The sequence below is a fragment of the Mizuhopecten yessoensis genome, unplaced genomic scaffold (assembly GCF_002113885.1).
Source record: "Mizuhopecten yessoensis strain PY_sf001 unplaced genomic scaffold, ASM211388v2 scaffold11085, whole genome shotgun sequence".
In the NCBI taxonomy this organism is placed as follows: domain Eukaryota; kingdom Metazoa; phylum Mollusca; class Bivalvia; order Pectinida; family Pectinidae; genus Mizuhopecten; species Mizuhopecten yessoensis.
Window position 1 is genome coordinate 147,269 of NW_018408872.1, and position 16,497 is coordinate 163,765.

The following is a 16,497-nucleotide window of genomic DNA, read 5'->3' on the forward strand; positions in this document are numbered from 1 at the left end:
AATGTCCGGGGTGATGATAATGGCTAATAGCATGCAGGGATAAAGGGTTACAAAGTTTGTTCAAATGAATGAACTTTGCCCATATTCAAGGTCACATGGGTCAAATACGTTGAAATCTTTAAACGTCTTCTGAGTAACTTAGTGTATAGGGTGACTGCTTGTAGATGTGAATGACCTTGACACAATTCCAGGTCACATCTGGTCCATAGTGCATAAATCTTTTAAAAGTCATCTTCTCAGTCAACAAAACGTTCAGAGTGGTGATATTTGGCAAGTTTCATTCTAAGATGAAGGGCTATAAAGATTTTTCAACTAAATGTCCATGTTTGACTTTCAATGTCACAGAGGTCAAATGTGTTTAAACTTTGAAACTTCTTCTGAATAACCAACAGCTTCAGGGTGAAGATAACAGGTTTAACAGGTTTTCTGAATTACTTTAAACTTTATGTCAAGACACTGATATTTTACCTGTAGCTTTGTTTTAGTCCTCTTTTAAGGTTACAATTGTGAGATTAATACCAGGTGAGCAATGCAGGCCCGTTGGGCTTCTTGTTTTTTTTAGACAATTGACCCCTGTGACATTGAATATAAGTGAAGGTCATTCACTTGAACAAACTTGGTAGCCCTTCACCCCAGCATGCTACTGGCCAAATATCATCACCCTGGGCATTCGGGTTATAAAGAAGAAGTTGTTAACAGTTTTCAACATATTTGACCCCTGTGATCTTGAACTATGGTCAAGGTGATTCATGTGAACTGGGTAGCCCTTCATCCCAGCATGTTACTGGCCAGATCTCATCACCCTAAACCTCTTGGTTATTCAGGAGAAGTAGTTTAAAGGTTTTGATCCCTGTAACCTTGGATATAAGTAAAGGTCATTCATTTGAACAAACTTGATAGCTCTTCACCTCAGCATGCTACTGGCCATATACCATCACTCTGGGCATTTTGGTTATTCAGAAGTTGTTTAAAGTAAAATATTGACGCCGGACGTCGCACCAAGGCAGTACAATTGGTCCGAAGGGCCAAGTGAGCTGAAAACATTTCCTTGCGTTGGTCAAATTTGATGCCTGTATCTGTCAAGTGATAAAACTCTTATAGATGATCGATGTCTATATTGTAATGTATCTGGAATTATCTTTGGTTTTCCAATGAAGAGTCATCACTTTAATATTATAATTACTTCAGCTTTCCAACTGAAATTACATCACTTAGAGCAAGACTGATACAGCTGTAGGGGATATTAGATTTATCCAAATTTTAAGTCTCAGATAGGTATCAGATTTGCATTGTACAAACACCTTCAGTGTTCAACAAGAATCAGGAGAGAGGAAGCAATTATTACCCATGCTTTAAACATCTTCTATGTCCCACAATTACCAGGCTTGAGGAATCTTAGATCAGTACCGGTGTTACAATATGTTGTAACATGACCTTCAATGTTCTATAAGAACCAGGAAGAAGGAAGCATGTAGTTCCAGTGTACATGTACTTTCAGTGTTGTACAAGGGTTAGAAGAAAACATTAAGGTCTGTACCAGTGTTATCCATAACAACACAATAGGTACCAACACCTTCAATGTTCCACCAGTCGAGTAGTATCGGCTGTGAGGATTCAAGTCGGAGAAACTCTGCAATATCTCGACCAGCTTTCAATACAAAACATGTTCGAAGGGTACCACTTACTTTTTTTTTTACTTATAACTGATAAGTCTATATAAACGTACTTTTAAAAAAAAATATTATGATTTGCAATCCAAATTTAGCCATGATTTTGTGGGAGTTCTATTAGGCTTTTTTTTACAATAATCAATGCAAGGTCATGATCATGTGATCTTGGGCTAGGTTGTTAAAACTGAAAACAGTGAAAAAACAAATCACAAAAAACATCAGTAGTACAATGATTTATTCTTCAATGTGAAGAGTTCAAATTAGAGTCATAGGAGTGTTTTAAACAAACAAAAATAATCATGTACTTCAAATTTGTACAGTTTTACAAAATGAGGATAACTGATAACTTTTTAATTAACTTTATTGATTTCTGGCAAGAACAAAATAACAATCAATTTGTTAGATACACAAAACCAAAGTTAATCATTTCATTTAGAGGTAAAAATGTTCAAAATTTAAACCTGTAATTCCTATGAGCTATATGCATTCTGTAAACTGATCATTCAATTGACCCCTGGATGTGACCTTATTTATGAACAAAGGTCCCAAATATTAACCCCTTCATAGTGTTTACAATTTTAACATCGTCCCATTTGAAAACATTAATGGGAAAGTAAGAATTTTAATAAAGAAATTCAAAATTACATCTTTCTTCAGAGATCAGAAAAATATATTGGCTTGGAAACAACATTTTGATGTTTTAATTTTTCCTTATAAAACTGTATAAATATTGAGATGTAGTCTAGAGTTTGTACTGATGTAGGCGTTTAGGAAACTGTATAGTACATACTCCATGAAAACAAAACCAGATTTACAACATTTACATGTGATAATTTAATGCACCATGATTATAAAGCACTTAAGCATATACTTATAATGGTGTTTCTCCATTACACACTAGTTACTGTACATGCTGTTTATAAATAAAGCTGTTCCCTCCATCAGAGGATCTCAAAAACTCATTCTCACCCATGTTGCATCACAAACACAGGTCAACATGACCTAGAACTTAAGCCATGGGCTAATTAAAACGAATAGGAAAAGGAGTATGACTCAAATAAAACAGTTAAAATACAAAATAAATCACATTCACTATTACCCGAAGTATTGATCATGTGTGCCAAAATTTCAGAAATATTGGTCAAGAAGGTAAAAATGTGTCTACTTCAGACAAAATTTAATTCATAAACAAATTCCAAACAAATTTTTCAAATGGAAAACTAAACTAAATCTCTAGAATGTTACCGTCCAAGGTAATGCTATTGTGTACCAGGCGTCATAATAACAGATAGAAAAGGTAAGAAGTGGTGTGTCGTATGATCTTTCCTCTTTAGATTAACCGATACTCTGACAAAAGTATACCCTTGTCAACTTGCTTGCATGGGATAACATTTAAAAGACATTTAAAAGACAGGACTGAAGAGGAATCTATCAACCGATCATTCATGTGTTTATCTAATCATCATATTCATCTATCTTCAGCACACCAAACACTCACAAAAAAGTGTGATGGTGTACCTTTGATGTAAAAAAGATTAGTTGTACGCATACTAACCCGCAAGACTTAAAGTATGGCATGTTATCAAGTTAATTTGCCAGGAAGGATTCTTTTCAAAGATAAAATAATCTTTTAAACATTATTATAGTACAGCAAACAACATTTCTGTTTAACACATGTACACACATAAAATGCATTTTGCTCAAATTATGTGGGATGCACATTTATTAACTGTTGTAATTTTCTTGATGTCATGATATCTGCCGAATGACATGGCTATGTCTGGATAGACATGTACTCCTCAGCATTTAAATTTCTGGGAATAGTCAGTACCAGGTCTTGTGTCATGTATATAATCTTTCAGTGGCCATGGAGGTCAACACTACAAATGACTCGTAGAAGAAACTTGGCCTGCAGCATAATTCAATAGGATTACAAGCACATTTACTTACACTTTTCGTTTTTTTTAAGCAACACAATTGAGATATACATGTAGCCTACATATATATCTCAATTATGCAATATGATATTTTTTAGTCTTGCATATGTAAATTACATTAACTTTGATATCATAATGCCAAAGCATTGTGATAATTATCATGACAAGACAATGTCCATGTGTTTTACTGTAAGAAAGTTGTGTTAACGTATTATTTATATCAAGTAATCAAAGTCAATGTAAATTATAAAATGAATATGGCACTTTGTGCAACCACATAATACAGGCTTTTTTATATTGATTTTTCTTTTTTAAATCTACCAATACTTGTACATGTATATCATTGTTGGTTGGCTCCACAACCAGGACTTGAAGTCCTGAACAGAGAGGACCAACTCTTGTGAAAATATCAGAAAGGTTAATTTTATATAAAAACATTGAACTGGCCAGATAAGGCCTAACAAATCTCCCTGCGACCAGCATATATACACATACCCCCTCTTAAGGATACATTAATATTCCTGTCCAACAGGTTAGCTATACTGAAGTATAGTCAGATATCTCTGCCAGCAAGAATAGTAATGCTAATTAGGTGAATAATATCCTCACTAATCAAATGCTGTCTGCATTATAAAGCAAGACATCCACTAGGTTTATATACAAAAATAAAACCCACTCATTGTAAGGAGTAAGCAATTGGGTGAAATATACCCAAGTGTCAACGAAAAAAGACAATCAGTTAGTTTCATCCGGAAAAAAATGTGAAGTTTCTCATAATTTTATTAATGTTTTAAAAATTTGTCTTTCTTATAATTTGCCATCAAATTTTTTTAACAAATACAATTTAGATGGCATAATAAGTAAGTGTATCCAGATAATAAAAAAGATGATTCAATTTGATAATGTAAAATCTGTGTTTCAAATTTTCCCCATGTTTTCCCCCTACAATATTCAACTGCAATTTGCCAAAACTTTAATTTTCATACAACAATGAGACTTTTATTTTCCCACTATTCAAAACACAATTTAACACCGCTACTAGCCAGGACAAATCTAATTACCTGAACTGTGATCACAACTTACATCATTCACCAATGTTTTGAAAATGCAACTAGCAAAAGTGATGTTACAATTAAATTATGAATATTCATTTATTTAATCAATGGAAATGATATTATATGAGTGTATATATTAGATATATACATTTAATACACATACAACAAAATGTACAGTTATTATTGATATTCATAAATAGTCATATTTCAATTAAAATCACAGTTTGAGTTGAGGTATTTCGTATTTTGTTTTTTAGACAGGATTTGAATTCAGATATCCATTTTCATATTTCAAATTTGGACAGCCAGTGATATCATCAATCACATGCTATGCCAAAAGACACACCACTCATTTCAAACAACAAATACTATCTTTGAAAATAAAGTGTTGTCATAGTCAATATAACCTGTATTAAGGAACATACATTATTGTACCTGTAAATAAAATAAAAAGGGTTTAAAGTGAATACTTGATCCAATTATAAAGTGTTTTTATCTATTGTTAATGACACATGACATATCTAAAAAAACACTTGTTTGTGGTAATACATGTAAACAACTGCAGTTTACAGAAACATGAATATGAACGGCAAAAACCTGTAATTATTTTTCAAAATGAATATCATAAAAAAGTCTGGGTATGGTTAATAGCAGATATTGATTTGTTGTAAATAAAATGTTTCTTATCTAAAGCTACATTATCTGTTAAATGATGACAACAATGAAAACTGATTTTTGAAACAACTGGGGTATGTCACTCCTTCTGGATGATTATTTATGACACAAAGAATTGTTTTCATATTAGGATACAATTTTTTTTCACATGTTTGGAAATTCTCACTTTTTGTATTTAAACTATCATAAACTGATACTGTTGCACCTAGCTAAATTATATTTATTTTATGTCCATTTAATGGAACAATGGATTATCTACCTATAGGGGAAATCCATAAATATGTGAAAAAGAAAAAGTTCTAAAATATGACATCTATGAATCTATTTCAGTAAAAGTTAATCAACACATATGTATTGATACCTGTATTAAATTCTTAATACCAACATGCAAACTACACATAATCGAAGTTCATTGATAACCACAACAACATACATTAGCGTAGCATAGTTACCTTGCTTAAATTTTTCAATACTCACCAAGGCTAAAAATATGTATGTTTCAGGTAACAAGATTAAAAAAAATGGGGTAGGTTGGTACGATTTTGTTTTCCATTTTTTTTTGAGGGCCACCTTTTGAAATTACCATAATCACCAAACATAGCTATATAGCTGTCCAGACCAATTGTACCAATTTTTCATTATATTTTTAGATCTTTTAAAATAATACTTTCCGATTAAAACTTGCTTTTAATACCTGCCTATGAAATAGGCTGATAATAATTGGCTTGTTTGAATGGGAAGTTTAAGTTTTCAAGTGGGATAAAGTTGTAAGGGTAAGAGGTAAAAACCATGGTCAGTCTGCAGGGTACCTGAAACATACTGTGAAAACAGCTACACAATATTCACTTATGCAATGTTATCAAATATTAATTACTTCCAATACATTTGTAACATGAAGCAAATGCACAGTACTTTAAAACAATGTATTCAAATCAACCAGCAAAGTACCAACCACCTATTCATCCTGAATTGTATCACATTATAATTGGAGGATAATAGCTGGTAGAAGTTCTGTTTAACAAAGCTATGAGAGCAGAGTCAGGTTTGACAGCCTGAAATAAAAGGCTTAACAAGATAAACCTAATTATTTGTTGGCAAATATGCAGATGCTTTTCAACTGAAGAAAATCTACTTCTGGTTTGTAATGTTCAGCAAGTGGCATCTTTAAAACTCAACAATGACCATCCTGATGTGCTCAAAGATAACCTTCTCTTTCATTTTGTAGCCTACGTATTACAGAAATATGTAAATTATAAGTACTGAGGATAGGGAAACAAATATAACTACACTTCCATCAGACTTAGATAGCATCTAATTCCGTGCTTCATTCAATCTGTCTTCTCCATGCTAAGCTCTGACAGTACCTATGCTGTTAGTTACTTGTCAAAGGTTATTTTCTCCAAGACATGCCTTGAAAGTTCAATTTCACAACATATGTAAATGACTGACTCCAGCGTACAACTGAAGGTGCAGTTATGATTGATATATTTCCTGTGACCAATTAATCTGGCCAGACTCGGAACTACCTTATTGTTATAACTGCAAGCCTTCTTGTCTACTATTCAAATTATCATTCAATAAAAGAAGTTCACATAAGTTTAAAACCCCGTACTTATTTCAGGTTTCTTTGTGATGAATTATTTTGGAACAGAGATGCTGGGATGACAATACATAGATAAGTGTCGTGATTAAAATTCAACAGTCAAAATGAATATAACATTGTTTAAATTATCCCGATCCCAATACATGTAATAACCTACTGATAATTTCATTTGAGATACTGTGTAACATGAAAATTTGTGGATATTTTCTCTTGCAGTTTAAATACTGAAGTAAATACAAGGCAAACGTTTCACATATAGTCACAGACCTTTTGTCCAGATCAGCACAGAGTTTCTTACATTATGAATTCATATCATTTGAAGAAAAGAAATATTCAACAATTCATATTTCAATACACTGAACCATCTTAATCTGGACAGTTTGGTTCGCACAACAACAACAATCTTTTCTTCAGGTTACCCCCAGAACATAAGATGTTACACCGAGAAATCTATTCCTCAATACCAGAGAGTGGAAAGTTTTTCATGCCTTCACAGTTTCACATATTAACATTGAAGTGTATTTGAGATACACAAGGTTATTCTTTCATTCACAAACACATAATTAAATCTGACATCACAACAAAGGTCAGTGTTCCAATGGCATTTTGAACTTCGCCTTTGACAGATTTTTTAGTTTGAGCTTTTCCAACCTCTTTTTATTTTTCCCACCTATGGAAGTGAATTCTACATTGATTTTACGTCCAGCTAAGGTGGTTTGATGAAGGCGGAGTGCAATCTGAAAAAGAAAATGAACTTAAATAAATTGAGGTAAATTATTTGAAAAAGTTGGTACATTTCGTATGTTGCTTCCTGTTTTGGATGCTCCAACATACCATCAATTAATTTTAATACTGTGTACCTAGGAAATTACATAAATGTAGGAAAAATTGATCAACCCACATCCCAATCCAAAAACACAAATGGAACACAAAGTTGGTCATTAATGTGATACAGCTGTTATACATTGTATTACGGTGGCTTTTTATTCTAAACCCCTATGGCTAGTATTCAACCACGACAGATTTGAATTAGATGACTATCAAAGTTTGTGACCCCACAATATGGAGCAGTTATGTCCCTTTGGGACATCAACATTTTCTTATTTAATGTTACATGTAAGTAAGCAATGATATCTTGTGTTAAATACATTCATAACAATGACAACTTTTTGTGATACAATTCACATACCCCATGACTAATTCTGTCTTTGAATTCTATATAAGCAAATCCTCTGGCTTTGTCTGTTCCTTTTTCCTTAGGAATCCGGATCATTTTTACACCACCTTAAGATATAAAAAAGAAAAATTAGTGTTTTTTTCTGTGATTTCTGTCAAAAGTACAAGCAACTCACAATGATAGATTGATCATATGTACACAGGCTGCTAGCTATATAGCCTGTTATTCGGTATATAGAAACACCATCTTAGTAACAATACAACAAGCAATTCCAGTCACCCAAGGCCAAGTCATGGTTAATGGGAAAATGGTGGCATTTCCCTTTGAATTTCAATGTTTTAAAATTCACCAATGTGTAGCTTACTGTAAGTACTTTTTAGATGAGAAAGAAACCCAAACTTGTCCCAATTAAATAAGACTTTTAGAAACAGACTGAAACACAGTCATAGAAGTCCTACATATAGTACGGGGAAAACTTTGAGATACTGCATGTTCAAAGAATGTAATAAATTAGACAGATGGCCCAACAACATTAATTCTGGATCTGACCTGGAATCAAACTAAGTACAAAATAAATATACAGTAATAATCATTTGCCAAGTTTCATGAAAATCAAAGCATCCCTTCAGTTTTAAATTTAAAGACTAAAATTGAACAGAAACCACCTCAGTTGCCCAAATCAAAGATGGCTGCTGGCAGCCATATTGATTTTGGTATGAAAGATAAAACTGAACGTGTGCATGAAATGATATTTAAGGTTTAGTTATCAAACTGAGAGCTACAAATATGGCTGTAGTGGCAGCCACATTCATTTTCTGACCCAGTTCAACATCTACATTTGTAGCCTGATCGTGAGAGCAATGACTATGAAAAGTATTTGAGGAAGGTTTGATGAATATCGAAGCATTTATAAGGAGTCATATTACATGTCATAATGCAAACCACTAGTAGCCATATAGAATTTCAGATCTGGATAAAGGGGGGGAAATGGATGTTAAAGTATTTGTAGGAAGTTTAATAAAAATAAAGGCATTTATTCAGAGTTGTTACATGGAACCTTTTATTGACAGTAACACAGTCGAGTGTAGTGTTGGGACGATGGTCGGCAAGCATCGATTAGCGATCGTTTATAGCAACTCGATGCCGATGATCGATGGTAAACATCAACAATCGATCATCGGGTAAGGTACCGAAACGAACGAACCTCATAATATGTAACCGAACGCGCCACTGGGATTTTACAAAATTAAACATGATGAACCACCTACACGCCAAAATCTTGATACAAGCCAAGCCGTTTGTCGTCTGTGTTGGAAGATATACAGAAACATGGGTAAGCTGACGTACTCTGACGTAGTATATACGTTTGTAAACTCAATTGTAGCAGCACGCTTGCCACACATACTTATAAAGTAATAACTTTATGCTTTTGCTTCTGTCATTTTCAGGAAACACTACAAATTTCAGAGCTCATATTGATGGTGAACACACGTTGCCGTCTGAAAAATCGACACAATCACACACAGCCAAAGCTGATACAAAGTTAGTCCAGCCAACAATTTCGTCAGCATTTACAAAACGAAGTGGTATTGTGACAGGATCTACTTTATGAGCCAAGAACGAAGAGAAAGGATAGACAACGCACTTTATAAACTAATCGTTGGGAAAGTGATGCCTCCGAGCCTAGTTGAAAATGAACATTTTATCATGTAGCTCAAGATAGTTATTTGCAAGGAGTTGTTTTGAGTAATTTTAAATGTGTTAGCTTTTCAAACTTTTACATGTATGGCTTGTATGTTGATTTGTGTTATTCAAATGATTTGGTCAAGAAGGCTGTCTAGTCAAGTAAATTTATAAATGTTTAAAACAAGAAATTTCAAGAACTGTCTAGTCAAGAAATGTTTAGTCAGTACTCAGTAGTTTAGTTACTGTGTATCAGCTCAATTAAGTTGTTTAATGTTTATAGTTGACTAATAAAAGCAATTTATCTTTATTTGTTAGAACCCCCAGTTTCCATAGTGCATAAAGGGACTGGTTAGTGATCCATACACATAAGCACTATCATGCTCGCCATGCAGTTATGTTACAAGCTAAGCTAACTAGCATACTTCAGAGGGTGATAAGGGATCAGAGGGTACATATACTACAACAGAATACAAAGTAAGCACAAGCAATACATGGAACTGAAGACAGATAGTTTATTTCTTACTATAATGGAAGCCAAAAGCTACAAAACTATAATTTCTCCATACACGCATTGAAAAAAGTAAACCGATTATTTCACCGATTATCGGATCGGATAGGGGATCCGATTCCAACCGGTGATCGATTATAATTTTCAACCGATTTCCCAACACTAGGCGAGTGATCCCTGTCAAAAAATCATCCCTCTTGAACAAATCTGCAAATCTTTGAATTAACATAATTGTGAAACCGGGGCCTGGAATACATAACTCATTGATGAATATCACATGGATTTGTAGAAATCATAATGCATACTGATATTAATGATAAGTAGAAGTTATTATTCATACTGTCTTGTAATAATGACGATGACAGTGACTTCCTTAGATGACTTATCTTACCTGTTTTTCTGAAATGTTCTTCCAACTGTTCTTTTGAAATGTTGAATGGAAGATTTCCAACAAAGAGTACATAAGCCTTGGCCATGTGTTTGGATGATGTCTGCTCACCGGCTATATGCACATTGGGTAACCCTTCTTTGACCTCTTCTTTGACCTTCACCTTGTTATTCTTTTTTTTTGAGTTTTCTGCGTTAGATTTAACAGTTTTGAAATTTAATTTAGTTTGCGATTTCATCTCTACTTTCATCTTGCCAGGCACCACTGCCTGTGATAATGCGTTCCTAGTCGCTACACTGGTCTTGAATCCACCCTTGTTGTTCTGTTCCACTAAAGTTGTGTGATTGTTCTGCATCTTATTATCAGGCATCAACTTTCTCAAACCTGCAAAGAAAATTTCATTGTGCTAAAATTGAACTTCTATTCAAATCAAAGACAAATATACAGCTAGTTTCTGGATAACGTTGACAAAAAGACAATTATTTCTATTTTTCATTTCTAGGATTTTGTTTTCAATTTCCCCAGATAATCATTTTTGAAAACAAAGTTTTATAATTCATATGTCTTGTAACCAACATTATAGAAGTGTGGGTGGTTGGGTGGTGCAGTGGATAGAGCACTTGCTTGTCACCAAGGCATGAGCAGCTGGGGTTCGATTCCCCGATCGGACGTTAAAAGGTATGGGGGCACCTGCCCGACCGCGTGGGTTTTCTCAGGGTACTCCGGTTTGCTCCCACAGTAAAACTGTTTCCCCTCACACGCTAACATCAGGGCCAACAGAGTGGTTAGTATAAGTTGTAAAAACTTGTTTCATAATTGTTGTCAAACAAATAAAGTTTATATTATAGAAGAAAGCCCTAACTCTATTAATGAGACTTTAAGCTTTTTCATGTAAGATAAAAAGACCAGAAAAATTGGAATCCCAAATTGTGTGTATTATCCTAGAGTAAAGTTTGTAGTAGATCCTTAGCCAGGTCATAATCAGGTATCCAGAGATAGAATAAGTATCCCAGAGACAAGTATAGCATACCAATGTCAAGTATACACTGTAAGTATCCAGGTGTCAAGTATTTTATCCTGGTGTCAAGTATAGTATCCCAGAGTCAAGTACCGGTATATATAAGTATCCTAATGTTGAGTATATAGTATCCCACTATTACGGTATATATAGCATCCCCATGTTAAGTTTAGTATATATCCTGGTATTAAGTATAGTATCCTGGTGTTCTTAAGTATAGTATCCTGGTGTTCTTAAGTATAGTATCCTGGTGTTCTTAAGTATAGTATCCTGGTGTTAAATATAGTATCCTGGTGTCAGGTATAGTATCCTGGTGTTAAGTATAGTATCCTGGTGTTCTTAAGTATAGTATCCTGGTGTTAAGTAAAGTATCCTGATGTCAGGTATAGTATCCTGGTGTTCTTAAGTCTAGGCGACCTTAAGTAAGTATAGTATCCTGGTATAAAGTATAGTATCCTGGTGTTAAGTATAATATCCTGGTGTTCTTAAGTATAGTATCCTGGTATTAAGTATAGTATCCTGGTGTCAGGTATAGTATCCTGGTGTTAAGTATAGTATCCTGGTGTTAAGTATAATATCCTGGTGTTCTTAAGTATAGTATCCTGGTGTTAAATATAGTATCCTGGTGTCAGGTATAGTATACTGGTGTCAGGTATAATATCCTAGTGTTAAGTATAGTATCCTGGTGTCAGGTATAGTATCCCTGTGTTAAGTATAGTATCCCTGTGTTAAGTATAGTATCCTGGTGTCGGGTATAGAATCCTGCTATCAAGTGCACTATTTTTATTAAGGATTTAAGTGTCAAGTAATTTCGATACAGAGTCCCTAGGGTACAAAGTGCATAGTGTTAAGAATAAGAATCAAGAATAATACTTCAGGTTCAAGTATAGTACCTGGAGTCAAATAATAAAATACCGGGTATAGTATTCCAGAGTACAGTGTATGTAGTATTCCAAAGTCTAGTATAGTCCTTAGAGTCGAGAATGGTACAGTATATCCTAAAGTCAAATATAGTACAAGGACAGAGATCAATCTAGGTTTTAGGGGAATCGACCCTTTTTTCAGATTTGGGGGAAATCAAAATTTTGATTCAAGGGATAGCGTCATAAAGATAAAAAGAAATGTTTTGTCTGCCATACATGTGTGCGGTATATTTCAATTTATAAACAATTTTAAGCCTAAAACTGTAGAACTTGTTCAAAGTATGTGAAGAAAATGTATATATAATTTATAAAGCAGTATAATGCATTTGAACTATTTAATTTTGAAAAAAACATAAAGGGGAAATATTTTGAAAAAAAAACGCTATTTTCTTGTTGAAGTAGGGGAATTTTGAAGCACATAGCTGGGGTAATTTCAAAGAACACGGGAACTTTCTTTTGTAGGGGAAACTACCCATAAACAGTAGTGATCAAGTCTAGATTGATCCCAGAAAGAGTTAAGTATAGGCTAATAGCATATAGGTCTAGTGTCCTGGATTGATGTTTACTATCCTATTCCCGGAGTAAAGTATAGTATCCAGGAGTCAAGGGCATAGTCAGGGACATAGGAAACTATACTAAATAGAAGTCTGACATGATGCTATACCATCTTGATCATACAAATCAACCTGTGAAGTATTTCATTATAGCTATTGGCTTAATCCGTAGACTGTACTAGACCTGTTCAAGAAACATAGAATGAGAACAGAATTACAAAAATGGCTGAAATATAAAAGCACTATACAATATATAATGATAGTGTGAACAAATTGTAATTTTTTTCAGAGCAATTTGCTCCTTTTTTTCCAGGAAAACTGTACACAAAATTACTTGCAGACAGAGCATACATTTTGACAGTTAGGCCAAAACAACAGTTATGTGCATTTCAGGTAAATTTTAATTTCAATTGCTTAATCAAATAAATTTAACAATACATTATTCAAGCTTTCCAAGGGCTATTAAGTTGTCGAAAATGGAGTCAAGCTCCGAGAACAGGAAGAAAGTAACTTTTAATGAGTGACTGTGATCATGAGCTATGCCTGGCTAAAAAATCAATCTTGGATACATGGAGGTGATAACATGTTCTAGGATTGACAAGAAAATTTACAGTAGGTGGGGATACAAAACACATAAAAATTTAATATAAATGATACTTGTATCAATAACCTGATAGCCAGTGTAAGTGAATATTAATTAGTATCAGAAGTCTTACTGCTGGAATAAATGTATACAACAACTAAGAAAAAATATATGTATAATTACCTTCTCGTTTTTCGTCACGACTCTTTTTACGTTCTGCCCACCAGTTTTGCCTTCTATTCTTCCTAGCTATGCCAGAAGGACTAGGAATCTGTAAATCAAAGATAATATTAAGTTAATAATTTTAAAATATACTGTGATCAATTTCAAGTGGAAGAATTAAACGATGTCAATTATAAAATTTGAGCAATTCAAGCTACACTGGTGAAAATATAACATGAATGTTTCATGAAAATTTATAACAATATTTTTTCAAAAGAAATCCTTAAATAATCCATGTCTTATATATATCTATAAATGTAAGCACCACAATTTGAGTTCTGATCTGGCATCGTATATTTCTTCTCCAGTTACATAACATTAAAAGCCTGATTGGATAAGCACTGGGAACAACCAGAATGTTATTATTTACAAACATGAACTTGACAATAATTAACTTATTCACTGTTAGGGCATCAGCCTGGAAGCTGGTGAAACATGTGATCTTGATACATAGTCATTCGCCTGCGTCCAGTATTATTATTATAAACTTAAGATTATGTCACAGTAACCAGATGAAAAATTTCCCAACATTTCTGCCTAGTAGTGAGTACCATCCTCGATATCCAGGGGTTCACTCACTTTCACTCTCAGCACCCCTTGAATATGTAATAGCAAAATTGAAGGCACAAAGATGGCTGTTTGATTGGTCTCGGGTAAAATAACCTGACCAATCGCTAGGCTGATACCTGTCCTTCAAAGGATCAAACTAGTCTTCTTGTCTGATCAACAAGGTGGCGCACACTGAGCCTTCAATTTTGCTATGACATATATATATATATTCCAGTGGTGTAGAGAGCGAAAGTGAACTTACCCCTGGAATTTGAGGATGGCTCAGTACCCATGAAACTTCCTGCAAAACAAATTTGTGAATACAGGAATAATCCTGGAGGGGGGCATATGCTATTGACCCCTTTATGTTCCAATTTTCTTTTAATTTTACATAGAATGACCCCTCTTAATTTTGATATTGACTAAAAATTGCTGAAATGGCCCACTGCTCTCAAATTCCAGGATTTCCCCTGAAATATAGTGCTCATTAGGGATAAACATACTTTGTTTTTTCGAGCATTTGCTTTTTCTTCATTTATGGTTATTTTTTATACATTAGACTCCATGATACATTCAATGATTCATCACAGATCAAATGACATGAAATTAATCAAATTATTGCAATATAAAACAATACATTCAAAAAATATTTGATCACTCAATTGTTTAGGTATTAAACTTTAAAGTTAGCTTTTGCTATGGAGTTTCATGCAGAGTGTGAATCTACTTCAGTGACTGCACTTTACAGAAAAAGAAGAGGAGTGTTTCTTTTAACAGAAAACCAAACTCTTTGTGTCTGTTTGTTTATTGCTGTTTAAGTGAATGTTTAATCAATACAAAAAAAAATATTCACTGCACTGTAGTTTCAAAACAATGGAGACAAATGTGTTTTTTGTTTTGAGGATTTTCTTACTATAAGTGTATGGGTTTGAAAAAAATCGATAGTAAACCGTCGGGGCACCTGAAGGACTCTTTGAAAGTAAATACAGTTGAGAAGTCAATGTAAATATTTCCGATGCAAATATTGAAGATTTTAATGCGGAATTTCACTCAAATTGATTCATTACATCTCAAACATACTACTTTACTTTTCTAAGTAAGCTCACGTGTAGACATTTAAATGTAAAACCCTACAAACCCCCTTTGGTGCCCCATTTACATTTTTTGAAAGGGTGGTATACGTGTGAAAGCACATGCCCTTGCATGGCGGCGTCTCATCGAAACACGATAACCAAAAATATTGATCTAAAGGTAAAAAATCCGGTATATGTCTTTAATAAACCCAAGAAATGCATACATTTACGTCTTTATTCGTCATTTTTTACGCAAGCCCAGCGTGACAAGCAGCATTTTCCTTGAGTTGAAGTCGAGTTCGAAATTCTGATTTTATACACGAAGTAAGAGTGGATTCTGAAAATCACTAAAGTAAACTTATTTTGAATAACACATCTATCAGGACTATGACATAAACATAGTAGTATTGTAGAGAAATCATTTGATTCCAGAAAAAATATAACTTACGCTCGCAGCTGGTTTATCCATTGCGCTTTGTGTGCTTCTGAACGCCGTTCGGAACACAGCGGATTTGAAGCTCGATTCAATGTCAAATCTAGAGAACTGCTGCAAATGTAACGCCACCTATTGGCTGTTACCAGCCATGCGTGAAATTTTAACTACTTTCGGTTCATGCATTACGACATTAGTAATAATTGGAGATCATATAAAAATCTCAGACATGTGGGAGTTACTCAAAGTTTTAAGCATGAGTTACAAAAAATATTTTTGGTTAAAATTATTGCAACAGACTGATAAAAACAAAGAAAATGCAGTTAGGCCTGTTATCGCTACCATCTTTGCATGGTTCTTTTTGTTATCTGAACTGGACAAGTTTGAATTGTTTCGCTTACTTGAGGCTATAATGTATGGCACGCCATCCTGTAAACAAATAC

General features: G+C 33.9%; 1 protein-coding gene across 1 annotated transcript; it reads right to left on the reverse strand.

Moving 5' to 3' along the window:
* Window positions 1-1,890: 1,890 nt before the first annotated feature.
* LOC110465510 (uncharacterized RNA-binding protein C365.04c-like) lies at window positions 1,891-16,140 on the reverse strand. The gene is made up of 5 exons (XM_021521395.1): window positions 16,070-16,140; window positions 13,961-14,048; window positions 10,703-11,083; window positions 8,130-8,224; window positions 1,891-7,677 (listed from the first exon to the last, which is right to left on the reverse strand). Exons 1-5 carry the CDS (start codon window positions 16,088-16,090, stop codon window positions 7,528-7,530), a joined length of 735 nt encoding a protein of 244 aa, XP_021377070.1. The 5' UTR covers window positions 16,091-16,140; the 3' UTR covers window positions 1,891-7,527.
* Window positions 16,141-16,497: the final 357 nt, after the last annotated feature.